This window comes from Mus musculus, chromosome 19 (assembly GCF_000001635.26).
Source record: "Mus musculus strain C57BL/6J chromosome 19, GRCm38.p6 C57BL/6J".
In the NCBI taxonomy this organism is placed as follows: Eukaryota; Metazoa; Chordata; class Mammalia; order Rodentia; family Muridae; genus Mus; species Mus musculus.
In genome coordinates, this window is record NC_000085.6 from 28819359 (window position 1) to 28846736 (window position 27378).

Sequence of the window (27378 nt, forward strand, 5' to 3'; positions counted from 1 at the left end):
CTTCCTCCATGTCCTTTGATCTGGGCTGCCATCAGAGGGCATGAATAGCTCTTTCTGATTTGAATAATCTGACTAAGAAAATTCCTCCTCACGGGAAAATTCAGCAGCTTGGGTTTTCATGTCTTACAGATGTAGTCAGGTTGACAACCACAGCTGTCAATCAAGATAATTCTGTGGCCTGACCATCCTTGAGGTGATTTATAAATTTATTTTTCTTATCTTGTGTTGTTTTAGAGACAGAGGAGTCTAGTAAAACGTTTGGCAAAAGATTCTTTGCTATAATCATATGACAAAAGGTGTGATGGTTTGTATATGCTTGGCCCAAGGAGTGGTACTATAAGAAAGTGTAGCCCTGTTAGAGTAGGTAGAGCCTTGTTGGAGTGGGTGTGTCACTGTGGGTGTGGGCTTTAAGACCCTCATCCTAGATGCCTGGAGGTGAGTCTTCTACTAGCAGCTTTCAGATGAAGATGTAGAAATCTCAGTTCTGCCTGCTCTATTCTGCCTGGATGCTGCCATCCTCCCACCTCGATGATGATGGGCTGAACCTCTGAACCTGTAAGCCAAATCCAATTAAAGGTTGTCTTTTATAAGACTTGTCTTGGTCATGGTATCTGTATGTAGCAGTAGAACCCTGACTAAGACAGAAGGGGAGATGAAGAAGGAGAGAAGAGGTTTTCTTTGAATAGAAACCCGTTCCTAAAATACCAGCATTAATTCCCTCAAGGGAGCAAAACCCTTGTGACCTAAACACATTTTAGAAGGTTCCAGCCTTTAATACTGTTGCTTCAAGAATTAGTTGGTTTTTTTTTTTTGTTGTTTTGTTTTTGTTTTTTTTCTGGATATGAGTGCAAGCCTTTGATCCCAGCACTCTGGAGGCAGAAACAGGCAGGTCTCTGTGAGTTCAAGACCAGCCTGTATAGTGAATTTAGGGCAGCCAGAGCTACATAGTGAGAATTTACCTCAAAAAAAAAAAAAAAAGCCCAAACCAAACCAAACCAAAAACCAAAACAAGACAATACAAACAACAACAACAAAACCAAGAAAAATTAAGTTTCTAACACATGCACTTTGGGGCACACATTGGAAAAATGGTGCCCACTCTCTTCCTCCAGCTCTTAAGGACTTCCTAAGAATTATGGGTGTAGAGTAAACTAAGGCTGGAAAATTATCATAATGGATTCCTCTTTATTTATAGTATAGAGCAGATTTTTAGAACATATTACTCTAAAACCTTAGAGACTTGCAGAAAAATACAAGACGAGAGCCAAGCACATTGGTTCACACCAATAATCTCAGCACACGTGAGGCTGAGGCAGAGTAATTCCTGAAAACTTAAGACCAGCCCGGGGTTACAGTATGAGAGGAGGGAGAGGGGAAGGAAGAGAAGGAGCAAGAAGAAATGTAAGAACTGTGTAAAAGTCGTCATGTATTCTTCACTCAAGTGGAAATGTTCATTCTTTCCAACTTCTCTTTCAATTGTGTCTCTCTATTTGCCTGTCATGGTCTACCTACCTGTTATTATTCTAAACCATTTGATATTAAGATACAGACAGAAATTTCCTTAACTCAAAGTTAGTCTGTACTTCATAAAAAAAAATCAAGGGGATTTTCTTGCATAATTGGTTATTAAGTTAGGCAATTAACATTCCTCTGAATACCCTTATGGGATCTAGAGACCATATTCAAATGGCCTCAGTGACAACCTTTCATAACTGCCCTGCCCCACTTACCCTCTCTGTGGTTCTTTAAGGAGATAGGACAGATCAACAGGACATCTTCCTTTCAAGATTGCTGGAATAGCCCTGATGCCAGGCACTTTGGGAGAATGTGCCTATCTTAGCACAAGGAAAGGCAAAGCACAAGAAAGTGAAAAGAAGATGCTGGAAATGCTGTCAGGAGTAAGACTGCGTGCATGTGTGCGTGCGTGACTTTTGTCCGAGTTGGTCACCAATCACTTCCTGTTTTTCAGTTTTTCCTATTACTGTTTCTACATAAATTTCCCAAGTTTTTTCCACCCCCACATTACAGAGGAGATGGCCATCAGGAGGTCATTGTAGCTCAAGAACACTGTGTGAGTGAGAACTGATGGGGAAGGTATAAACACCTGGAGGAGGCAAACGGAACACTGTAGGAGGCAAAAGGAACAGTGTAGATGTTGCAAGATGAACGAGGCCTGGGACGTGACCCAGCATATCTCAAAGTGAAGCCCAAGAGATCCCTTTGTGTGATATGAGACACATCTTTAAGCAACATGAAATCACATGGCAAAGAGATGACCCAAGGTTCCATTTCTGTAAGAGTTTTATTATATTAAAGACAATTCAGCTTGTGTAAGCTTTGACACATTTCTAACTACTTTTCATTGTGATAAAGAGAGCAGACCTCTGGCTCTTCAGTAGGAATAAGTCTCTGGGAAACAATTAGTAACATTGTTTCATTGTCTTGGAGACCTTGAAGGGCGTTGTTGATTTTTGATGATAACACTGTTTCTCCTAGGATGCCCTCCTTTTAGTAAAAGAAAAGGAATCCACAGAGAATCTTAGGCAAAACACTTAATTGGAGCACATACATGTAGCAAAGACTTAGAAAGTTTCTGTGCTGAATATCAAGGCCAGGAAACCCTGATCAAACCTGAATAAACCCCACCCTTGAATTTAAATGTGGAAGATACGCATGCATAGACAAGGAAAGGCCAGGAAGAGGGTGAAAAAAAGGCCTGTCACTGGCAACACTTAATTCCTCAGAACAGACAGAGTTGTATCAGGTCACAGGGGTGTGGCCACCTGGTAAGAGTTGGCAGATTCCGTGACACATCTCTAACGAAACTGTTTACAAATTCTGTGCACCCTGACTATTGAAATGCCAGAGTCAGGGCATTTCCCCTTCAGCTTCCTGGATGAGACAGGACTTGGGCATTCCCCATTTTTTTTGGATTGCTAGTCATATATATATATAGGTTCTGAAAGAATGGGCTAATCCTATGAGATGCCAGGAAATTTACATACAGTAATGCATGCATTTTAAATAATGATAATAAAAGTAAAGTGTATGACCTTGGTTAATCCAGAGTTCACCGGTGACTTGGGAATATAGCACATGTTGACTTTGGACTCAGTTGATGAGAATTGTATCTGCTGATATATAAAGCATTGGTAGTGTTCAACAACTATTCATTAAAGCAAAATATATTCTGTGAACTGTGTTAAGTATTGCACAAATATAAAAAAAAGAAAAGAAAAGAAAAGGTGTATTCTTCCCACAAAGAAACCAAACACGAACTGGACTATATTTATAAAATTTGTCATAGTTCATGAAGTGATTTCATTTTGAATTAATTATGGAAACACCGTGATTTAAGATATTGTTTTCCTCACTTTTCAGACAAGGGGACTAAAATTTATCCAAGTTATAGGAGTTGCCCAGGTTATAATAGTAGTATTACTCACCAACGAAAAGACTCATGTCGAGGAATTCCTTAGCATCCACGGTGAGTCCTCCTGGATAGCTTCCAGCCCTTATGACATAAGAGCTCACAGCTGAGAGTTCCTGCTGCTCTCAAAGCCAGTGACCACAACACCAGCATCTATACCGTGCAGGGGATGGAAAAGAGGGCCTCATTGTGGGTTTAGAAGACATTGAGACATTAGGGGCTCTTAGGAACAGCTTTATACCAGGTTGACAGCTTAGATGAAATTAATAAATCCACTAGTATATGAATTCTAAAAGTTGATTTAAGAAGAAACAGAAAACTTGAATTAGCAATACCAATTAAAGAAATTAGATTCCATGCCAGGCAGGGCGGTACATCCCTAGAATCCCAGGGGTCAGAAAGCTGAGGTAGGAGGTATGTGAGTTTGAAGGAAGTTTGGGCTGTGAAGTAACTTCAAGCCCACCCTGGGCTACACAGAAAGAACCTGTATCAAACAAACAAATAGAAAAATTCATAGCAAACAACCTTTCACAAAGAAACTTCATGTCTGGGTGATTTCGTTGATGAATACAGCCAAATATTTAAGAAAACAATGCCATTTGCATTAAACTGCATCAGACTATCAAAACACATCAAATACTAAGAGGGAAAAAAAAGTTGTAAGAAGAGATTCACAAAACCTACACAGAAACCACAAAATATTATTTATACACCTAAGGAAAATCTGAATAAAGAAAGATACTAGGAGAATGTATTAGAAAACAAAACCCACACACTCTAAGGATGCCATTCCTGTGCCGAGTTCACCTACAGACTCAGATCATCTCAAGCAAAACCATAGGAAATCTTTCTTTGAAAATCTGAAAGTTGTTTAGAGCGAATGTGGAAATTCAGAGAGTTGTTACTAAATAGGACAATTTGAGGAAATGGATATGTAAGATCCAAGCTCGCAAGCTGTAATAACTGACTTAATATTTGTATATTATTGTTATTATTGGTTTATTATTATTATTATTATTATTATTATTATTATTATTATTATATTTGAGACAGGGTTTCTCTGCGTAGCCTTGGCTGTCCTAGAGCTCATTCTGCAGACCAGTCTGGCCTCGAACTCAGAGATTCACCTGCCTCCTAATAGTGGGATTAAAGGTACACACTATCACCGCCTCGCTAGTAGCTGATTTATAATAACAGTTTTGAGTTGGAACTGTTAAGTCACAGAACTATCTCACTGAAACAAACCTGACTGCCAGGAACAGGTCCCCACACCTGACAATGAGAACAATATTCATTTTTCTTCCTTAACTTGCTGCTAGATTCGTTGTATCTCTTCACCGAGAAAAAAATGGATCCAGTGGGTTTTAAATCAAAACCAGAGAAAGAAAACAAAGCTTCCACGGAAGGGGACGTAACATGGCCGCGTCTGTGCAGCACGCAAGTGCGTCTTAAGCAAAATCTTTGGCTCTCCAAACTTAAATTGGAAAATATTTATAATTATAATTTCTCATTCTGGAAATCTATAGAAAGAAGAAGACTAAAAGGCAAGCCAGAGGAAGAAAAGGGATTGTAAATACAAAGACATAATAAACAACTCATATTGCAGTAAGTGAAGAGTAGGTGGGGCTGAAAGAAGGTCGGGGTAGACCGAAACAGTTAGTAAAGTTCCCTGTGGAGCAGGCTCAGCCTCAGAGCTCTTGGGAAAGGGACATTAAAATCACCACAAAATGCCATCGTTTTCCAACCACAATGACCCAGCTATATATATTTTTTATATAAATGTATGTTATGTGTGTATGATGCATGGATGCAAGGATGTGTATGCACATTTGTATGTCCACATATATGTATGCATGGGGAGGGTAGAGGACAACCGCAGGCAGCATTCTCAGGAATGCTGTCCACCTCCTTTAAGACAGCGCTCCTCATGTGACTTGGAGCTCACCGATTAGACTAGATCCTCATGTCTCTGTCTTCCCAGCCCTGGGATTACACATATATGCCACCATGACCTGCATCTTATATGGGTGCAAGGGACAGACCTCAGGTCCTCACACATATACAAAAGTGTTTGTCTAACTGATCCACCCCCCTCCCCCCAGTTAATCTTCTAAAATCTGAGAATACAGAACTAGGTCAGGTCTTGGAGGGTACAGGCTGATGCCTTCAAGTTTGCAGTTTTGTTTTGTTATCCAAAAATTCTCATGAGAAGGGATTTAGAGGTTTGAGGATGCCATGGGGCAAAGAGGATAATTCTGGTACTAAAGTCTCATTTTTTTTTCTGCCAAAGAGCACAGCAGATGGAGCAGTAATAGATGCCACTATACACCAGTTCTATCACACCATCTCCACTGCATGGTCATCTCAGCCAGTGACATCCTCACCACCACCACCACCACAGATGAATCAGCACGGGGCTTCCCACAGCATGCAGAACCACCCTCCATGTAAAGGTGGTTCTCAGTGCACAGCTGTCAGCTGATGATACCTGACCAGCAACTCAGCAAACATGAGTGGGGTCCTTTGTTCTCAAACGAGGGTTTACAAGACATGTCCCAGAACCTCATCTGCACAAAAAGCACTGATGAAGGTGTGGAACCAGGGAGCTCTGGATGTTGGTAAGCACAGTCCCTTTAGAAAGCTGTCTGGAAGCTTCTAAGATGGGGGAATGTATGTCCTATGGCTCTGTGCTTCCACAGGTAGCCATATACCCAACACATGTATGTGTACAGCAAAGGCATGTGTAAGATTGTTTGGGCAGACCCAATTACTAAAAGTTAGCAGATAGCACAGAATAGTCCAAAAGTCTGTCACCATGTAAGGATAAAACAAATTGCAGCCTATTTATATAAATAGAAACTCCCAATGTATGAAAAACAACATGGCTAAATTATACAAATATACTATGGGATGAAAGAAGCCGGATCCAAGGATAGAACGAATAGCTGTTAATAGCAAGTAGGGAAATAAGAGTGTAGCTAAAGGCTCATTCTGGCCATGTGCCTAGAACAGGAAGTCCAACCCCCATCAAGATACCATCACCAGCTTGGACTGCAGGATACATTCAGTAATGTGCACGTCTCATTGATCCAGCCAAGAGAGATGCTTCCATCCCACCTTCCCCAGCCTCCTTCTTACATTTGATTAGAGGAAGGAAGAAAAGATGGCAGGAGCGAGGGGGGTAAAAGGAGAGAGAGAGGAAGAGACATAAATAGTAGAACACATCATGATTTTTAGTCTCTCGTGTGTCTTGTTTCTTCACTTTCCCTAGTAACACTGTGTTGTATTATGAACCTCAGTTTGGTTTTTCACAATCCACTTTTAAGCTATAAGAGAAGCAAGAAAGACATGAGAAATACAGATTTTGTGGTATGATTTGTAAATGTGCATAAATACAAGAAAATTGACACGTGGAAGCCCAATATGTACATGAAACACCAACATACTAGCCTGAGAAACTTTATGTGGTCTTGTGTGAGAGGCCACTTTGGAAGCATCGATGCTGTAGGTCGGAAGACTGTGTGTGAACAACTACAGCGTTCTGAAGGGGTGAACTTGAAAGATTAGACAGAAAGATGCAGTCTGCTCTTTTTCCATGCATTGTCATTTTTTCATTTCTTAGCTAAAATAAACAATAAAAGGCCTGGTTATATTTGAGGAGACAGGTAGAGTTGACTCCATTCCCTATCTAAGCCTGGCAGCATCACGGTGGTGTCTAATCAATTGTAAGCAGAATGCCATATGGGTCTCCAGGAAATATCTTGAGAGACAGAAAGTTTACCTGGGCACTGAAACCAGTCCCCACTTCTTCATTCCTGTTTTCTGGCTTGTGGACACGATGTCTGGTACCCTGTCATCCACTTTGAACTATGTAGCTGCTCACTTTCATTGAAGAACAGAGAAAAAGAAAGAAAGAGAAAGAAAGAGAGAAAGAAAGAAAGAAAGAAAGAAAGAAAGGAAGGAAGAAAGAAAGGAAGGAAGAAAGGAAGGAAGAGAAGGAAAGAAGGAAGGAAGGAAGGAAGGAAGGAAGGAAGGAAGGAAGGAAGGAAGGAAAGAAGGAAGGAAGGGAGGGAGGAAGGAAGGAAGGAAGAGGAGGAAGGAAGGAAGGAAGGAAGGAAGGAAGGAAGGGAAGGAAGGAAGAGAAGGAAAGAAGGAAGGAATGTAAGCAAGCAAGGATACTAAGAGAAAGCTTCCATGTAGACCCCAGGCTGCCTACCTTTAAACTTCTTTTCCTCGGGGGAAAAAAATTGAACCTGCATAGGCACTGTTATTCATATGATGCTAGTGCTAGTTAACCTAGGCAGAAAGAAGAACCTCCTGCTCAGATATTAAAACAGGTACAGATAAAATGATATGTTGGCTTAAACCAAGGCACAAGAGCCAAATAAGATAGGCCTAACAGCACATATTTGTAGACCCAGTACTGAGGAAGCAGAGACAGGAGGATCTGAGAGGCTTGCTGGTCAGCCCACCTAGCCAAATGAGTGAGCTCCAGGGTCTTCAAGAAACCGTGTCTCAAAACAAACAAACAAACAAACAAACAAACAAACAAACAAGGCGGAGAGTCACTGGGGATGACATTGGATATCAAATGACAGCCTCTAGTATGTCGACACATAACGTAAATACAATTATATAAACTTAAATAAATTATATTTAAACAATATTATAAAGATTCAAACTAACCTCTCCTGATTATCTTTGCTATCTTCTATGATTTTGCATGCTCTTAAGATGACTTCCATCAGCCCTATCTTCCCAGGAAATGGCTAGAAAAACTCAAAGACTGGACTTCTCTTCCTGACACCACATTCCACCACTTGTGCTGCTGACTTGAGCTGGCTATAGAAGGAACAGTTAGTTAATGGGCAATTTAGTAGTGCCTACATGGGGGGGGGGGGCAATTTTCATTCTATTTTCTCCTTCCTGCCTTTCTTTTCTCTTTTCTCTTTTCCTCCAGAGGACTTACTGGTAAGCATTTGTACCACAGCAGCAGTGAACGGGGTGCATGCCACTCCTTGTGATGATTGTTCCTAAGAACAAAACGCTGGAAGGGAGCCCAAAGCCCGTCATCAGGGAGAGTGTTAAATAAACCTCGCGGACAGCCACGCACTGTTGGATTCTGCAATCCTGGGAAGGAATGAGGAAGAGACTGGCAGAACAATGTCTGCACAGAGCAGTACTAGGCAGAAAGAAAAAGGAACGAGGAAGAACTCTTCTTTCACTGAGCCAGCACTAAGCCGTATTGTTCACGAAGAAAAGGCAAGCACGGGGCAGAGCTGGTAAAATGCCACCTGGGTAAGGCAAATGGAGGAGAGTGTGAATGGAAGTGTCTGTGTTCTAAGACAGAGCAACAGGACAAACCACATGCTATGCACTGGTAATTGCAACCTGCCTTGCGAGGGAAGCACTCAGGACGCAGAAGACAGACGCAAGAAGGAAAACACTCTGCATTCTCCAAAGTTTTGCCTGAGCCACATGAGGGCTTTTGATGTTGTTACTATTTCTTTTTACGTGATTTAAAAATTATCGAGGGCCCACAAGATGACTTCACAGCTAAAGGCTGGGTAGCCGAGCCTGACTGCCAGAACTCTAGCCCAGGTCCCACATGGTGGAAGGAGAAGACTCCTGCAGACCTTGTGACTTCCAAGTACGCGCCGTGGCATGCATCTGTACCCGCTCCAAACAAACAAACAAACAAACAAACAAACAAACAAACACATGTTATTTAAAGTGTTTACTGAGTGTTTAGAAATGAATTTCTAAACTTTAAAAACAAATAGAAAGCTATGAGTCTAACCGAGGGCATAATTACATAGAAGAATTGTGTCACACGACTCGTAAACACAGCACTTTGTGCATCCCCTTGTGGCGTAGGTCTTGGAGCCGCAGGAACCACCAGGAAATCAAGTTTGTGACTTAATAAAACAAAAACTTTGGGGAAGAGAAGCTGCCTCTGTGGGTAAAGTGCTTGCTGCACACGCATGAGTATCTGAGTTCAAGTCCCCCCACGGCCACATAAAAAAGCCAGGCATGGCAATGTCTATCTGTGGTTCCAGCACTGCGGATGGAGACACAGGAGGCCCCTCTCTCCTGAAAATGTCAGGAAACAAGGACAGTCTGGTCAGAATGAGCTCTGTCACGAAGAGTGTAGTTGTAGGCCAATGCTTGTTTACGTGAGTGGAACACGTTCATCTGCCTACAACACACTAAATCCACGTGCTCACAATGGTACAGTCTCTATCCAAAGCTGCGAATACACCTGTCCATCGTTGAGAAAAAGGAACCTGCCCCACCACGTCTGCGGGAAATCTACTTGAGGCTAACCAAATAGTTGATTCCAGAAAATGTATCCAGAGTGGATGAAAGAACCCAAGTGAGGTAGATAGCACTTGACTGAAGTCCCAGCACTCACTCGGGACACTGAGGCGTTAGGATGCCTCATTGGAAGCCAGTTGTATGAGTCTGTGCCTCAAATAAATAAAAATAAATAAATAAAATAAAAAGTCATATGTAAATCCTTGGCATCATGCACAAAGGAGTAAAGAATCAGGGTGAGATAGATGAACTCGTCTCAATCATCACCAAAGATGCTCAAACAAATAAGAAAAATCCATGGAGGAATACATCACAGGTGAGCCAGCTGACATCAGGGTTCATTTGTTGAACTGCAGGTTGCTGAATATCAAACTTCTAACTTTCCTGCTTATTGAAAACACGGAGGACAGAGAATCAAGTAGGCTGTCACTTGCAGTGGCAATCCCGAATGTGGGGAACTGTGTAGGGCAGCAAACTCAGTCTCTTTACCACGTAGATAAGACCAAGATCAGTTGCAGCATAAGAGAGACTTTGAAAACTTAACAAGCCAGGTGTGGCAGCACACACCTATAATCCCAGCCCTTGGGAGGTGCAGGCAGAAGGAGTTCAAGGTCATCTTTAGTGAGTTTGAGGCCACCTTGTGATACATAAGAGCTTATATCAAAAAATGAAGTATGAGAAAAAATATTGACAAGCAAAAGTGTGTCAGTATGGGTCTATCAAGAGTCTGACATCCATTTGGTCATTCTCCGTGAGTCTGGCTGGCTTACCCTGTAGCAGGGCTGAGACCTGTGTCTGTGTGGATGTGGTTTGTTATGTAGTCTGGTTAGGACTCAAAGTCTCACCACAACCGGTGCAGGGAACAAGGCTGAAAGGGTCTGCAGGGAGGCAGTGCACACAGATTCCCCCAGACTCTGAGTTATCACTGTGTCCAGCTAGCAATCCATGGTGACTCCCAGGCCAGCATGCAGGCATCAAGAAGAGGAAAACTGGGAAGTGAAGTCTCTGGACTGCTCTCAGCTTCGCTACCCTGGCTGGCTGGCTAAAAGTTGATGAGTGCACTTGAAATTGGAAGGAATAGTGGAAACTTCCTAGGGAGTGTAGATGCCTGCCCCTTTTAATCCCAGCACTCAGGAGGCAGAGGCAGGTGGATTTCTGAGTTCAAGGCCAGCCTGGTCTACAAAGTGAGTTCCAGGACAGCCAGGGCGATACAGAGGAACCCTGTCTCAAAAAACCAAAAAGAGAGAGAGAGAGAGAATAAGCTTGGCAAGAGGGCAGGAGAGAACAACATCACAATGAACAGTCGCAGTTCTTTCATGTGTCACTAGAGTTGTGCTCTATACATGTCACTTATGAGTGATCAGTGACTCTGTCCTCATTGATCAAACACCCTGCCCAGTTTTATAACTTACTTTTGACATTTTAAAGCATAGCCTTATACCAGCCCTGGTGCACACACCTGTAATCCCAGCACCTGAGAGGTGGGAGTGGAAGAATCAGGAGTTCAGGATTATCCTAGGCTACATAGTGAGCTGGAGACCAGCCTGGGCTACACAAAACATTGTCTCAAAAACAAACAAACAAACAAACAAACAAGCAAATAAACGAAGTATTGAATCTGTACCAAGCAGTCTTAAATCTGTGTGTACCAAATAATATTTCCCATGCCAGTCCCACATAATTTGATATTCTTATTTTTAAGAGCCACAGTCTTGCTAGTCAAGTCCTCAAACTTAAGATCTTCCCATCTCAGCCTGTAGTGCTAGGATGCACACCTGTGCCTATAAGGCAATATTCTGCTACAATATTGCCATTCTCTGGGTGACATTGTGCTATCAACCGACCTCTCCAGTTGAGAGGCAGACAAAGTGATGAATCAGAGAAAGATTTGACAGAATAGCATATGCCCAATTCTCACAAAAACAGAGAGCAGAAAGGCTTATGAGGTAACTTAAGAGAGAACAGCTTGGAGAGGAGAGGAGGCAGTTTTACCTGAAGAGTTTTACAGAGAACAAGATTGAAGAGAAAACAAGCTAGGCACAGGTAAACACAGAGCCAGAGAATGAGAAGGAGCCAGAAGATATGGCCAAAGTTAGTATGAGAACAAGCAGAGCAATTCTGTCAGAAGCTGAAAGAGAACAACTTGAATCAGTCAGTGTGGAGATGAGTTTAGCCAGGAAACTGAGTTGAACCAGTCAGCCGGAGTTCAGAAAGAACTATAAAGGGTGATCTTTTTCAGCAGAAAGTCTGAGAGGCTGAAAACATTCTAGGTCTAGATTAGATTGTATGGAGGCTAGAAGCTCTCATAACCCTCTGTTGTTCCTCTCACACTCCATTAACACTAATCCCCCTCCTCTTTCTACTTTCATGTCTTATCTGATGAGATCCACTAGGCTTGTTTACAGCAACCATTCTCTGATTTGGCACTGCTCAGTGGGAGGGGAAGTCATCCTGGTTACTGTAAATTTGGACAGAAGCCACAGCTGGGAGGTCCAAAGCACTACCACAAGCTCTGCTGTTGTTTTTCAACACAGATATGATGTGTCTGTCAACAACTAAATAGCTATGTGTGTGCCCACAGGTTAGTGCTGTCATCAGCTCTGCTCAGAAAAGCTCCCTACAACAGTCTTTAGTGAAGACAGAAACTCAACACTGGTCAAGAAGTTCTGATAAACTACATCAAAAATTACATACTCATCTTCAAGAAAGAAAATCATAGTGTTTTCTAGCTGGATGGATGATAGATAATAGTGGGTAGATGATGTTGGTGGACAGATATATGATAGGTAGATAGGTAGAGATGGCATTATCTAGCTAGCTGGATGGATGATAGCTAGATGATACTGAGTAGATAGATAGATGATAGATATAGATAGATAGATAGATGATAGATAGATAGATAGATAGATAGATAGATAGATAGATAATGATGAAGATAGATGAAGGATAGATAGATAATGATGAAGATAGATGATGGATAGATAGATAGATAGATAGATAGATAGATAGACAGACAGACTGGTAGATAGATATGATGATAGGTAGATAGACAGACAGACAGACAGATGTCATGCACAGCTACTACCTTATATGGTGTCTTGAGAAAAGGAAGCAGAAGCTAAGGAAGGTTAGGTAAATTGCTCAAAGTCACACATCTTGTATGAAGCAACTGCAAACGTTTAGTTTTTCTCTCCTATGTGCTGGTTTGTCTATGCTTGATAAAATGTATTTGTTCTTCAGTTTTTCCCAGTAAGCAATAAAGCCCGTTGAAGCACAGATTTCAAGGGCGTGTAAGAATAATAAACTTATTTCAGCCAATTCAGCTTTGTAAGAACACTGAAGAGTTCCCGTGGCAGTTAATGTCTCTGGTTTGTAATGCCAAACTCGAGATCAGAAGATAAAGAAGAGCCCAAGTCCAAGAGCATCTGGTACACCCGAAGTGTCCTCAGGGTTTACAGCCACTGTCACCAGAGGCTACCTGAGAAACTGATGGTCACTGGTGTGCCTGTGGCCTCCTCTATCACAGCTGCGTGAAACCATGGAACCATTTCTGCCTTAGGAGGGTGAACTGCAGCCATCAAATCACCCCAAAAAGGCTAGCCAGAAAGAGTTGGCCTTTGGTTTCTGGGTGTCTTTTTCATTTCAGATCAGGCTGTCACCTGCTGCTTAACAGTGTATGACAAAGTCAAAGTCTCTTTCCTTTAATCACTAACTAGATATCTCCGTGAGCCAACAGTAAAAGGGAAACGGTAACAATAAGGAACACCAGTTTCTTAGAAGAAGGAGGAGGGAACCATTGCATGAGAGAAACTTACTGATGGAAATCAACCTAAAGTTTCTCTGGATAAAGTCTGAAAGACTTAGGAGTAAAAGGAAGGTGTTCACATTTATTGTGGAAAAACAGCTCTAGCACTTCTTTCTCCTTGATTTCAGGTTCTAATGGCAGGAAAGTGAATTTTATCTTCCAGGCATGGGTGTGTTGCATTCAGGGGAAATGGCTCTCAACTACCATTCCATCTGACAACATTTGTGTCCATGGAGATACAAAGGTAGAAGATAGGAAAGATACATAGATTAGATGGGGAGAGAGCACACACACATGCATTAGGGGACTTCAACTTTGCAGGGTATTGCGTGTCCCCACCATTTCTTTGTTGGTTTAGGCTGAGAAATCCCAATGAAGTATGAGACGTCAGCCATAGCAACGGTGAATTTAGGAGTTTACTCCCCTGCTCTCATAAAATGGATGTTGAGCATAGCTCATTAAGGCCTCAAGTGTCATCTGCAAGTGGAGAGGATGAACCCTTAAGGAAACCCACCCCCAAAAAAACCCCAAAAAACTTTGAGTCAAGCAAACCAGTGACTGGAGCAACTTCTCATTAGAGCTCTGGGTGCCTCCCCCCGCCCTCAACATTCCCATATAGGAGGAATTAGTTCAATGACCAGACACGGAGGTGGGCTTCTCACTTCAATCCCTCCTCCTCCTCTGTCCTGTAGAGTGAATCTTTTTCTTTCTTTCTTTCTTTTTTTTAGAAAGCTTTCTTTCTTTCTTTCTTTCTTTCTTTCTTTCTTTCTTTCTTTCTTTCTTTCTTTCTTTCTTTCTTTCTTTCTTATGAGTACTCTGCTGCTGTCTTCAGACACACCAGAAGAGGGCATTGGATCTCATTACAGATGGTTGTGAGTCACCATGTGGTTGCTGGGAATTGAACTCAGGACCTCTGGAAGAGCAGTCAGTGCTCTTACCCGCTGAGCCATCTCTCCAGTCTTTTCCTTGATAGTTTGCCCTCTTCGGGAATTTTTATTCCCAGCTCTTCCCCCAAGAAACCAGTAATCTCGAGGGAGTTTCCTCTCTCCTGATTTTTTTCTTTTTTTCTTTTGAGAATTTAACACCTGGAAAGGAGGTGAGATCATTCATAGTATAGTGTGCATGGTTAATAATGCTTAATCCATTGTCTTTTGAAGGGTTTTTAAAAATCACTCTGAACCAAAAGAATGAGGCTTTAATTGGGGGATTCTAGTGGTCGAGTAATCTGGTCAAGGAGAGTCCCCTGACAGCCAACTAAAGAGTAAACCCCAGAATGCAAAAAGGGCACAGGGCTCACTTAGTTAGTGATATGCTAAGGAGATAAGAGTCTGTTTAAAACCTGGCGTGGTGGCACACGCCTTTAATCCCAGCACTCAGGAGGCAGAGGAAGGCGGATTTCTGAGTTCGAGGCCAGGCTGGTCTACAAAGTGAGCTCCAGGATAGCCAGGGCTATACAGAGAAATCCTGTCTCAAAAAACCAAAAAAAAAAAAAAAAAAAAAAAAAAAAAAGGAGTCTGCTTAAGTAAGAGTAAAACCAGAATAAGAAATTCAGGTAGCAAAGTGTGTGACCACACTAACCCAGATTCTCCCAACTACACCCTGTAAGGTATTTGGCCTTGGGGATAGAATAGGCCCGCCCACCTTCCCACACCAGCAGGCCTTAATTACCCAGTAATGGCCACAAGGCGAGTCCCTAGGGGTGCATTTGTTAAGTTGTGCAAGAGATGACCACGCCCACGCGCAAGGTGTACAACCAAGCCTTGGTCCGGGCAGATCCTGTCTGACCCTCGAGTCAGAGAATAATCCCGCAGGGAATATCAGAGAATTAAATAGTCCCGCAGGTAATATCAGAGATCACGTGGGGAAAAAAAACCCCAAAGCTGCTGACAGTGCGTCACCCCAAAGCTGCTCTGACAGTGTGTCCCTTCTTGTGGCTCTGAAGCCTGAGGCCCAAGGCAGAAACGCGTCCCATATCAAATCCCTTCGCACTGGGCTAGGGCTGTGCGTCCCCAAGGAGACTGGTGAGGATCGTAGTGGGTCAGAAGCTCCTCGGTGGGACACCTCCACCGGGAGCCCAAGGGGACTTGATCGCCCCACGCGCACCATCCCGCCGGGACGCTCCGCCCTCCGTCTCGCTGGTTGGCCCGGTCGCTGCAGCGAGCGGCGGCGGGAGGAGCCAGGCGCGCCCGCCACGCAAAACCACCGTGCTCGGTCCCCAGCGGCAGTGGCAGCGCTGACAGCGGCCGGTGCGCGTTGTCTCCACTGTGCCCTGCATCCCGCATCTCGCATCGGCCAGGCTACCCGACTCATCGCAAACGTCAGTGCTCACCATGGGGAAGCCCACGAGCTCGGGATGTGACTGGCGCCGCTTCCTACGGAATCACTGGCTGCTGCTCTCCACCGTGGCCGCCGTGGTACTAGGTGAGTCGCGCGCGGGGGCACCAGGCGCGTGCCCGAGGCCAGGCCGCGTGCGGGACCGGGTGGGCTCGGCGTGGCACGCGCTGCCCGCATTCCCCGGTACTGGGCCCCCAAGCTCCAGATCAACCAGAGCGCTTTGGTGTCACCCGGGGGAAACAATGTTCTTAACCCCCTCCCTCCCCCATACTGGTGCTCCACGGGCTGCTGTCTCTGCTTTCTCCAAAATGATCAGAGGGCGCGTGAAAGGTGGGCAGGGGTCCTTTGAAAACAAGCGGGGTTAAATGGGGTTTAATTTGATCTTCATCCTTAACTGTTCCCACCACTTGCACACACCACCATCACCACCACCACCATCACCTTCGTGCCCAACCGCGACTGTATGAATTACTGTTCTCTGTCAGATTTAAAGAGACATCTGAGCCCGCGGAATGGTGGAGACCTTGGGAATGTTGGAGCAGAGGGTAGATACCTTCTTAGAGGGTACCTCTCCAGTCAGATTCATGCCTCATTTCTGAGCCAGCAGTTGTGGTTCACTGAGGCCACAGGGAACCAGCGCTGAGAGAACCCAACCCCCTTCTTCCTCCTGGGCAAGCTGCTCACCACGTTTTTCTATCGAAAATAATATAAGCTGCTTTTATTTGTTTTCACACTTGGGTGTATTTAAGTGGCCCATGCCTGACATACCGCTGAGCCAGGACTAGGTGGATGTCCGGGCCATTGCTCAGAGATTTGAGTTACTTGTGTTTAGAATCTCATTTTCTGGCCAGGTTGTCTGTATAACCTAAACTTGGCAATGTGCTGTAGGGTGGGAACCCTGTGGGTCTTCACACCCCAGGTGGGGCCATCCAGCAGGTAAGGACAGGTGCACCTTGAGAGAAAGTGGATTCCTAGCCAGGCTCCACCCTCTATCTGGAAGTTACAGCTGCCTCTGCTGGAAAGGGGACGATGGGGCAGCCCCTTCTCCCTGGGCACTGCACCTTGCTCCTGAGTCTGGGAATGCTTGGTGTTGCCTGCTCCTGTCCAAGGTCTTCCCCGCCAAAAATAAAATGCCTTTGGAAGTTAATGGAATCCTTGGGGTCACATGGGTTCCTCCAGAACCTTATGCAAAGGGAAGTCAGGCTTCCAGTAAATAAATAACATCCTGAATCGCATTAACAGAGGATGTTGGTGGGAGGAGAGGAGTGCAAAAGAACCCACTAGTGTCCACTTTCCCAGTGCCAAGTGGTTTAGGGCGTTTTGGGGAAAGGTTTATCACTACATTTAAAGAACAGCTCCTACCAAGGGACTGAATGGATCAGAAGACATAGCCTTGCTTGTTTTCCCAATGATGAAGACAGAATTTATTTTTAAATCTGTTTTGAAAGCCTTGGAGGTGAGCAAAGCTTGTGGCTCCTTCCCAGTTCTGTGTGTCTGAAGCCCTGGGCACTGCAGAGATCCCACTAGGTCACCAAGTGCTTGCCACCAGCAGTTGGCATGAGTGTGGGTGCCCCACAGTTCACATACCAGTTCACTAGAGCCTGCTCCAGAAAGGAAGCCTACCGGTTAGTTGCTCATTGGCCTTTGGACCAGTTGAATAAGCAAAGTCCTCAGGCCAAGAAAGGGTTTGTTTCCTCTTATTTTGCAGGCATGACCTGTGGTCTCGAGTGGACCTGGTTTTAGTGTAGGTGAACCACAGGAACTTGATTCTGGAATTTAGTTTTGAGCCCATAAATTCGCCATGTAAAATTGCAAGTGCCCTGCTGAGGTCTTACAGGCAGTCAGTCCCTTGCTCTTCTCCACTCTGGTATGAGAAACCTCCTGCTTAGAATACCATCGGGGTGCTCGAGCAGACACTTGCTGGGGTCCTCCTCCCTGCTACTCCGAGAACCTTTGCTCTGAATGAAAACTCGAACCTCCCATTGCTCAGACGACACTGGCCGGCCTGGTTAACAAGCAATGGGATCCAAACCCCTGGTCCTAGGTATCTGTTAGCCCTTACTGCGTTACGATGGTCAGCTGTTCTGCAGCTGCCAGAACTGAGCAAGCAAAATTACCAGAGCTCTCACAAAGCCTTCTTTTGGGAGGGTTTTTTTTTTTTGCATGTAGACATTAAAAAAGAAACAAAACAAAACAAAACAAAAATGTTAAACGCTGTTAGTTCCTTAGTGAAATCTTCTGAGTATATGAGTATATCTATGGAAATATTTGGCCCCCAAGATAAGTCAGCAGCTATGACTCTGCAAAATATTTTGGTCAGTGAAACTAAGAGCAAAGTCCCCCTGCCACACACAGACACAGACACACAGACACAAACAGAGAGAGAGAGAGAGAGAGAGAGAGAGAGAGGGTGGTACAAGCCAAGCCTGTATGTAGAAGCAGGAAGATCAAGAGTTCAAGGTCAGCCTCAACTACATAGTGAGTTTGAGACTAGTCTGAGCTATATGAGACGGTTTCAGAAAATGTGTGTGTATGTTTTGCTTAAAGCCTCTGAGTTTCTGAGATACAGCTTGTGAGGGAAAGTACAATTAAAGATCACTTTCATTAGATGTGTGCCGTTAACTTGGATTTTAATGGCCAAGGAGAGATGCGTTGAGATAAATGTTTGACAAATCCTTATTTGCCAGATTGGAATTAAGTAGATGACTGTTTTTGATAATTTCTGTGAAACCCTACAAAATTCTGAAAATAATATTTTTGCCTGAGAGGATCGTTTTAATTGAGTTCACCGTAACTCTTAAAAACATTCCTGGACCCCATAGTGCAGGAGAATAAGCACAGAGCCTAGTCAGGAGCCCTGGACTTGAGTCTGGGTGCTGCTATCTAGATAGGAACATTGCTTAGTCTCAGGGGCCTTCAGCTCCTTCTTAAAAAACTGAGGACATTTGTGACCAGAGTTGATTTAAGATAACGTGGAAATACCCAGTTTGTGGCTGGCATACAATAGGCATCCAGCAAATGCTACATTGGAGAAAATACGAACTTAAATAGGAGAGAATAAATATTTTCTTTAGGAGTGGAGTCTCTTCTCTGCCTGCTGTCCGTGGTAACCCAAGGGTTTCGATGGCATGCTTCATTATCAAGGTCAATACCAGTCTCTGTAATATTTTCCACTTTAGAAGAGAGAGCAGGAGGAGCTGATGACTTTGTTTTAGATCCCGGGCTGGTTCTCAACTCGCAGACAGTCAGCAGGAAGAAATGCTGTGTTCCTAGTGGGAATGATGTCCAAGCAGAATTCCTATGTGTGAGAATTGAGCTATAAACATGGAGTAGGTTATGATGTCGGGGAGAGGCTTGTGGATTCCTCGTCGTACTCGCAGCAGGAAGCATCATTCCTCCTCCAGGCTATGTGTGGAGAGATCTACAATGCCCAGATTGGGGACTCAGAAAAGGCCACAGATATGGCTCGTATCATGGGGAGCTGTCAAACTTGTTCACTGCAGAGCAGTTCCTATGAAGCTCTGAGGAAGTGATCCTGTGTTGTTCAGACTCTGAGTTAGTTCCTCCAAGTTCAGAGTAACCCCCTTAGCCACTCTTGCATCTCCTGCCTTGGGTGGCTCTGGGGACTCCTGACAGTGGTCATTTGGAGGTGACCTTTGCTTTTTGTTGTTCCATTTTCTGACAAGTCTTTGACAGCCCCAAGGACAGGAATCTGCTGTGGCTCACGTGATTCCAGACTCAGCTCTTTGTCTCCCTGGCCTTGGTACAGCAGAATTCAAGAGTGAGTTCCTGCCTGCCTTAATGGGACACGCCTTTAATCCCAGCATTTAGGAGGCAGAGGCAGGTGGGTCTCTGTGAGGACAGCCTGGTCTACAGAGTGAGTTTGAGACCAGGTAGGAAACAAGTTGCACAGATATCTGGGGCATCCTGGCTTCTTGCATGCATAGCAGGGTGGGGTGGCGTGGGCTAGAAGGTCGAGATAGAGAGGAGAACAGGACAGGGTGACATGGTGAACCAGGTTCATGTTCTAGCAAGCTAAAAAGACAGCCTGCTCCAGGCAGCCTGCTGTGGAAGAGCAAGGGAATGAGGGCTATCCAGTAAATCCACTACTGCCTGATGGAGTTTGGTTCAAGTGAGAACTATCTCTAGCAGGATGGAGAGTTCCAGGAAGAGATACAATGTGGAAACGCTGAGCTGAGAGAGCCCCCAGGGGCCTTTGAGTGGAGCTAGGCAGCAGCAAGCAGTGGACAAGTGGGTTCGGAGACAGGCTGCACGGGCGATGGTGTACTAGGTAGATCACGTCAGGGTCAGGGAGAGATTAAAGCCTTGGGGACAAATGAGCCCATTTAGATGGAGAGAAGAAAAGAGCCAGAACTGAGGACTGCAGAGAGGGGGTCCTGACCAGAAACCAGAAGAGTTAAGAACCAAACTGTGGGAGGCGTAGGCGTGGATGCTCAGCAGCATTGAGAGTGGAGGAGGGAGGGCAGGTAACCTCATTGGTGAGCCTTTCTTTGGAGGCATTGGAGTGTGAAAGGGATGGGAGGAAGTGGGGGTTCATGTTAGAGCCAGAGAGCAATTTCTTGTTTCACTTGGTTTGGTGGAGTTTTGAGTCTGCTTTAATTCCAAAAGAAGCAATCTTATCAGTAGAGATAAGAGAGGAGCAGTGGAAGAGAAGGCGAGAGGAAGACCGAGAGAGGAAGAGAGAAGGAGAGAGAGAATATGAATAAATATGAAGAGAAAACACACATGAATTATGCTGGTCTGGACAAGGCCCATGCTTGCCCACAGGGTAGAGGGACCTGGTGAGGGCTTGCCCCAGGTTGTGTGTTTGCTTGCCCTCTGGATCTGCCTTTTCTGGTGGCAAGGCCTGGCTGCCTCTCATTCCTCTCCAGATCGTGAGCTAATTTGAATCATATTGTAGTGGATGCTCTTTGCAGGGTCCAGAGACTAATGACTAGTCTGGTTATCAATTGAGTCATTAGACATGGACCTGTCCATTTGGAGGCCACCGTTGAAGCTTCTGCTGTGAGTAGAGTTGAGATGGCTGTCAAAGTGACCTTGTGTAGCAGCAGAGCAGAATTAAATCATTTTTGGCCTTAAAATAGCCTATAGCTCCTGCTATCTGAGGATGGAGGGAGGCTGTTGCTCTAGCACAGTACCCTGAACCTTCTGCTGTCTACATCCTGAAGCCTCATTCTTCCGCATACAACTCTGCACACCTTCCTTTGAGTAGAGCTCTGAGAGATACAAAAGCAAAGCACCGTCCTCCCCGTTTTGCCTTTGAGAAAAATCTAAGGCTTAATGTCACTTTCAGACACATACGATCTTAAGTGCTATGTGTGCTCCAACCCATTTCATCTTTCCAGCAAGCATATTTCCAGGAAACGGAGGCACTGACAGGAAACTTGCCCAAGGTCGCTGATCAAGGGTAGAGCCCATGATTACAACCCAGGCGGGTTGGCTGAGCAGACTCTGCTACTGACCCCTATACTTCCCTACCCACGTACAGAGCCCACACCTGCCAGGTACTTGTTACTACCATCTGACTGTTCTGCCTCTCCATCAACCATAGGCCCTGATGGAGGGTTCTGAGCCCACCCCTCTCTGTGCCCACAGCACTGTCTCACTGACTGGTAGGCTCTGTACATTTGTTGAATTGTTGAGTCATTTATGAGCCAGAGTTTTGGGACCCACAGACATGATCCTTGTTTGTTAAATGAATAAATAAGCACAAAGTGTAAACCAGGTCCCATTTCTTCCATAAATTCTTTTCTGTCTGCTTCAGTCCGCTCTGAGCCACATAAGTAACTCAGAGTAACACTTAAGTAGTCTGCATATACATCATGTATACTTATCTTTCTCTCTTAAAACTACACTACAGACCCCTGGAGGGTGCTCCCATAGTACCTAGAAGGAACCCCCAAACAGAATGAGACCATAAAACAATGCAACTGGCTCTTTAAAAGCCACAAGAAAAAACACATATATCTGATATCCCTTCAGGGCCTTTGGTTCCTGTCAGGGGGGAAAAACAGTTTATATTAACTAAAAAAGCAAAGAAGATCCCATTCACATGCTAATTCATTTATAGGTAGTAGATTGTCTTACCTGATGCAGTGTCTGTTGAGAAAGAGTTAGAAATTTGGAAGTTGATTATTGATGTCTGCTAAGGACTTAAGAGCTGGACACAGCAGTAGGTAGGCTACATCCTTGTCCCTGGATTAGAAAACCTCCGAGGATCCTTCTAGTTTTAAGAACCTTCAGCTCCATGCCATGTAGCCACCCCTCAGTTCACTACTAGGAGCCAGAGGAACTCCTGTGTAGGACACTAAGGTTGTCCTGGGGAGTATTACAGGTAGATGAGATGACACTGATGTCCCATCAACTGTTCTGTGACTTAGAGACAATAATACTAGTTGTATGTGAGACTATTACCGGGGTAATGGTCTATGTTGGTGTCAGATGATCCCAGCAGTAGTCAGATCTGATAAACACATGCATCTGACCTTGACATATCTCTAGTTTAAAATGTTCCTAAAACACAGACTAGACTAACTCACAAAATGAAAGGATCGTCTGACCTTTCTTTAAAGTGATAGGAAGGGTGTAGTTCTGCAAAATCACTCATTTTTGTGACATTCAGTAGATAATTTGATGTGACAAAAACAAAAGGTATAATCTCTCATGTGTAATAAAGGATTTACACTTTTTTTTAAAAAAAGGATTTGAACTTGTAATGAAGGATAGAATGCTTTCTGTTTATTTATTTCCAGAAACTGGAGAAAACAAAATTGCTGGTTTAGAAGTATATTTTAGTTGTAATAGTATATTTAATCCAGAGCCTGCCAAATATATAAGATTGGGAAAATAACGATTATTAAAATGAGTTTCATGTCATTTTCTGGAAGCTTTGAGGTTGGTGGTATATTGGTTTCATATTTGTAGATGGCTATCTTAGTCAGGGTTTCTATTCCTGCACAAGACATCATGACTAAGAAACAAGTTGGGGAGGAAAGGGTTTATTCAGCTTACACTTCCACACTGATGTTCATCACCAAAAGAAGTCAGGACTGGAACTCAAGCAGGTCAAGAAGCAGGAGTTGATGCAGAGGCCATGAAGGGATGTTACTTACTGGCTTGCTTCCCCTGGCTTGCTCAGCCTGCTCTCTTATAGAACCCAAGACTACCAGCCCAGGGATGGCACCACCCACAACGGGCTCTTTCCCCTTGATCACTAATGGAGAAAATGCTTTGCAGCTGAATCTCATGGAGGCATTTCCTCAAGGGAGGCTCGTTTCTCTGTGGTAACTCCAACTTGTGTCAAGTTGACACACAAAACCAGCCAGGACAGTGGCCATGTACATGTACACACACTTTGATGAGCTAATGAAGCACTGTTTATGTTTTCCCTTCCCGGGGATCTCAGTATCTAGCATCTGTCCTCCTCTGTCCTCAGTACCTGCTTGCGTAGATAGGTATCCAAGAGAACTGATCTAAGTTCCACACTAGTGAGCTGAAACTAGAAAATTGGCTTTAGACTTCAAACTGCCCCCTGTAAAATAGAAGGGGAAAAAGGCCTTACCATCCCCTTGCTACAAAGCCAGCTCCCTGTGCTAAAACCGGAAAACACAAGAAACTACAAGCAGTTTCCCTTATTAACATATAAATACAAATGGGGGGGGAGGGGTCTTGTAAACCAAATTCAAGAACACAATAAGATCATACACCATAACCAGTTTGGCGAGATTTCTAACATGTGCAAAATCAATGCTTGTAATAGCACGTACATACTTAAGGACAGACATCATGTGACCATTTCAACTGATACAGAAAAAAAAATCTTTGACAAAATTTAGCATCCCTTCATAATAAAGACGTTGAAGAAACCAGGAGTACAAGGGACATCCATCAATCTAGTAAAGGCTACTACAGCAAACTGGTACCCAGCATTGTACCAGATGGGGGGAAATGAGCATTTGCTTTAAGTCTGCAATGGGCTAAGGATGCCTACTCGCTCTGCTCCTTCACTTGAGCGTGCAGAGTCTTATCTAGAACAATCAGACAAGAGATGGAAATAAAGGGATAGCACATGTGAAATGAAGTCAAATGATCATACTTACAGATGATGAGATCCTACAACTAAAACACCCTAAAGACCCCCAGGAATGCTCAGGACGAAGAAGCACTTTGACAAAAGCCAAGCTTGAACAAACAACAACAACAACAAAACCAGTAGCTTCTCTATCTACCAGTAGTGAACGTGGCAAGAACTCAGGAAGGGAATCCCACTCACAACAGCTTCTTTCAAAACCTAAGAGTACACCTCACCAAGATGGTGACAGATCTCATCAATGGAGATGGAAAGACCTTCCATGCATACAGATTGGAATAATTACTACGATGAAAATGACTGTTACCAAAAGCAATCTATAGATTCTGCACATATATGTATCTTTTTAATTTTTTTACTTCATTAATTAATTTACTTTAACCTGATTGCAATCCCCCTTCCTCCTTTCTTCCCAATCCTACTCTTACAAGTCCTTTTCCCCATCACCTCCTCCCTTTTTCCTTAGAAAAGGAGAAGATGCCACCTTGGGTACCACACTGCCCTAGGACATCTAGTTCCAGCAGGACTAAGCCCATCCTCTCCCACTGAGGCCCAACCAAGCAGTCCAGTTAATGGAAAGAAGTCCAGTGGCAGGTCTCAGAATCAGAGACAGTTCCCGCTCTATGTGTTAGGGGACCCATATGAAGACCAAGCTACACATCTGCTATAGATGCATAGGGGGCCTAGGTCCAGCCCCTGCATGCTCTTTGGTTGGTGGTTCAGTCTCTCTGAGCTCCCATGTGTTCAGATTAGTTGACACTATAGGTCTTCTTGTGGTGTCCTTGACCCCTCCGGCTCCCTCACTTCTATCCCCCACTCTTCCTGATGTCTGGCTGTGGGTCTGTATCTGTTTTCATCTGCTGTTGGATGAAGCCTCTCAGGAGATAGTTATGCTAGGTTCCTGACTGCAGCATAGCAGAGTATCATTAATAGAGTCAGGGGTTGGATCTTTCTCATGGGTAGGTGTCAAGTTGGGCCAGACATTGGTTGGCCATCCCTCCAGTCTCTACTCCATCTTTATCTCTGTACGTCTTGTAGGTGGAACAAATTTTGGGTTGAAGGTTTTGTGGGTGAGTTGATGCCCCCCTCCCTCCACTAGAAGTCCTGCCTGGCTACAGGAGGTGGCCCCTTCAGGCTTTATATGCCCTGCTTGTAGGAATCTCAGCTAGGATCATCCCCTTAGCCTCCCTGTAGCCTCCCCTGTCTCAGGTCTCCAGCTAGTCCCAGCAAAGGCCCCTACTGATTTCCATTCTTATTTCCAGTCCAATCTTCATGGCTGCCTTTTGAGAATGCTTTGAGTGTAAATTGCCAATGGTTAACATATATTAAATATCTTGTTAGATGCTGTTTAAGTTAAAACACAATGGTTTGTTGTTGTTGTTTTTAACTTAACACAAAATTGTAGAATCAAAGTTACCCATCTTGAAACTTTGAGCACTGGGCGTAATAAACAAGAAGCTCCAAATGAAAGCACACTATATAGAAAATTCTGCGTGTTAATTCAGTGTATGCTGATCTCAAAGAATAGGTAAGGGGGGGTGAAAAGCCTAGGAAGATGCAGGAAGTAGGATTGGGAATGAGAGAGAGAGAGAGAGAGAGAGAGAGAGAGAGAGAGAGAGAGAGAGAGATATGCACTCCAGCTCATACAGATAAAGTGTTCCATATTAATTACTTGTGAGAAATTGTGATTACCTTTAACAGAGCTGAGACTGGAAATAGCTGTCCTAGAGAGTAGCAACAGGCTGGCTGGGTGCCAGAGAAGCAGTGTTTGCCTAAGGAGCTGCAAATCTTCCCAGTGTCCCTGGAGACCTAGGGCCGCTTCAACTGCAGGGATTCAAGCACTTAGAAGGAAATGTACTCATTATAGACGTCATCCAGTGACCATTTAACTCCTTGCAGTGGTATCTGTTAAACCGGCAAATGCTTAAAATGGCCTTTTGTGTTTTGCATGTTGAAAATACATCTAGTAAGAGACAGCCCTGGAGACAGTTACCATGAACCCACAATTTCCTTCAGAGCCGAGTTTAGCCAGGCATGTAGCTGTAGAAGGTGTGTGTTCATTTCGGCTTGCTGAGGGAAGGGCCTTAGGTGCAACAGAGAGTGCTCTGTTGTCATGAGCACTCTCTACAGTGACACCTCTGTTGTTGGAAAGGAAGTGTTTCTGTGACTCACTCCTTTCCAGAAATGTATTCCCCATTGACTCAGAGAGTACCTGCCCACACTGCCTTTCCATTCACTCGGACAAGATCCGTCCTTCCCCAGACACTCCTGCACACCCCAGAAGGAGTGGACCTTTGTCCCAGCTTACAGATGCCTTCACACAGCTTGTCGTGAATGGGGGTTCCACTCAGCCCAGTTGGAAACAGTGTACCCCATTTCACCAGAACCAGCACTGAGGAATAGAGCCCTCCACCAGCTCTCTGCTTAGCCTGAGGCCATGGCTCCCAAGCCCCTTCTTACTCTCAGAGTCCCCAGGTTCAGAGGCATGACGGTGTTCATCACAGAGCTCTGTGCATCCAGGAAGGGTCTTGACACCAGCTTCTTGTGATCTTGGCCTGCGTGTTGGGAGTAAAATGGTAACCTTGAGAGTGGAACTAGAAAGCCACCCCAGAGATGGCCCACGGTGTTTGTTCTTATAACGGTGCTGGGAGGGAGACTCATCTGGGCTCAGTGTTCAGGTGCTTAAAACTATAGCACACATTCAGTCAAGGGGAAAATCCTTAGGGCAGGGAGCTTCAGTGAGTCTAATATTTTCCTACTACTGTGCTACTGCTTGGAAGTTATGTCGTTATTTTCAATTCAGCAAAGCTCTAAGCCAACAAGGACCAAAGGTACCCTCCTTACCTGAAATGTCCACCTACAGGAAGCCCGACCTTCTGCTCTCCACTCTCCTAGAAAACAGATGAATTTTGCTCAGTTTTTATGCATGTCTTAATACATTTATTTTCTGGGCTGCTTAGCCACTGTACTGGCTGGTTTTGTGTGTCAACTTGACACAAGCTGGAGTTACCACAGAGAAAGGAGCCTCCCTTGAGGAAATGCCTCCATGAGATCCAGTTGCAGGGCATTTTCTCAATTAGTGATCAAAGAGTGGGAGGGCCCCTTGTGGGTGGTGTTATCCCTGGGCTGGTAGTCTTGGGTTCTATAAGAAAGCAAGCTGAACAAGCCAAGGGAAGCCATCCAGTAAGCAGCATCCATCCATGGCCTCTGCACCAGCTCCTGCCTCCAAGTTCCTGCCCTGTGTGAGTTCTAGTCCTGACTTTCTTTGGTGATGAACAGCAGTGTGGAAGTGTAAGCTGAATAAACCCTTTCCTCCCCAACTTGCTTCTTGGTCATGATGTCTTGTGCAGGAATAGAAACCCTGACTAAGACAGCTATCTC

At 44.4% G+C, this 27378-nt stretch overlaps 1 protein-coding gene and 1 long non-coding RNA gene across 2 annotated transcripts in view; one reads left to right on the plus strand and one right to left on the minus strand.

Annotated features, from left to right (window-relative positions):
- Window positions 1-3363: 3363 nt before the first annotated feature.
- Gm52404 lies at window positions 3364-26876 on the minus strand. Its single transcript, XR_003952930.1, has 3 exons — window positions 26842-26876; window positions 26458-26552; window positions 3364-3583 (listed from the first exon to the last, which is right to left on the minus strand). It is a non-coding gene; the product is annotated as a predicted gene, 52404 (long non-coding RNA).
- Slc1a1 (solute carrier family 1 (neuronal/epithelial high affinity glutamate transporter, system Xag), member 1) overlaps window positions 15777-27378 on the plus strand; it is a 78826-nt gene continuing 67224 nt past the window's right edge. The window contains exon 1 of the mRNA NM_009199.3: window positions 15777-15974. Coding sequence (NP_033225.1) covers window positions 15884-15974 — 91 coding nt within the window. The 5' untranslated portion in view covers window positions 15777-15883. The remainder of the gene's footprint in view (window positions 15975-27378) is intronic.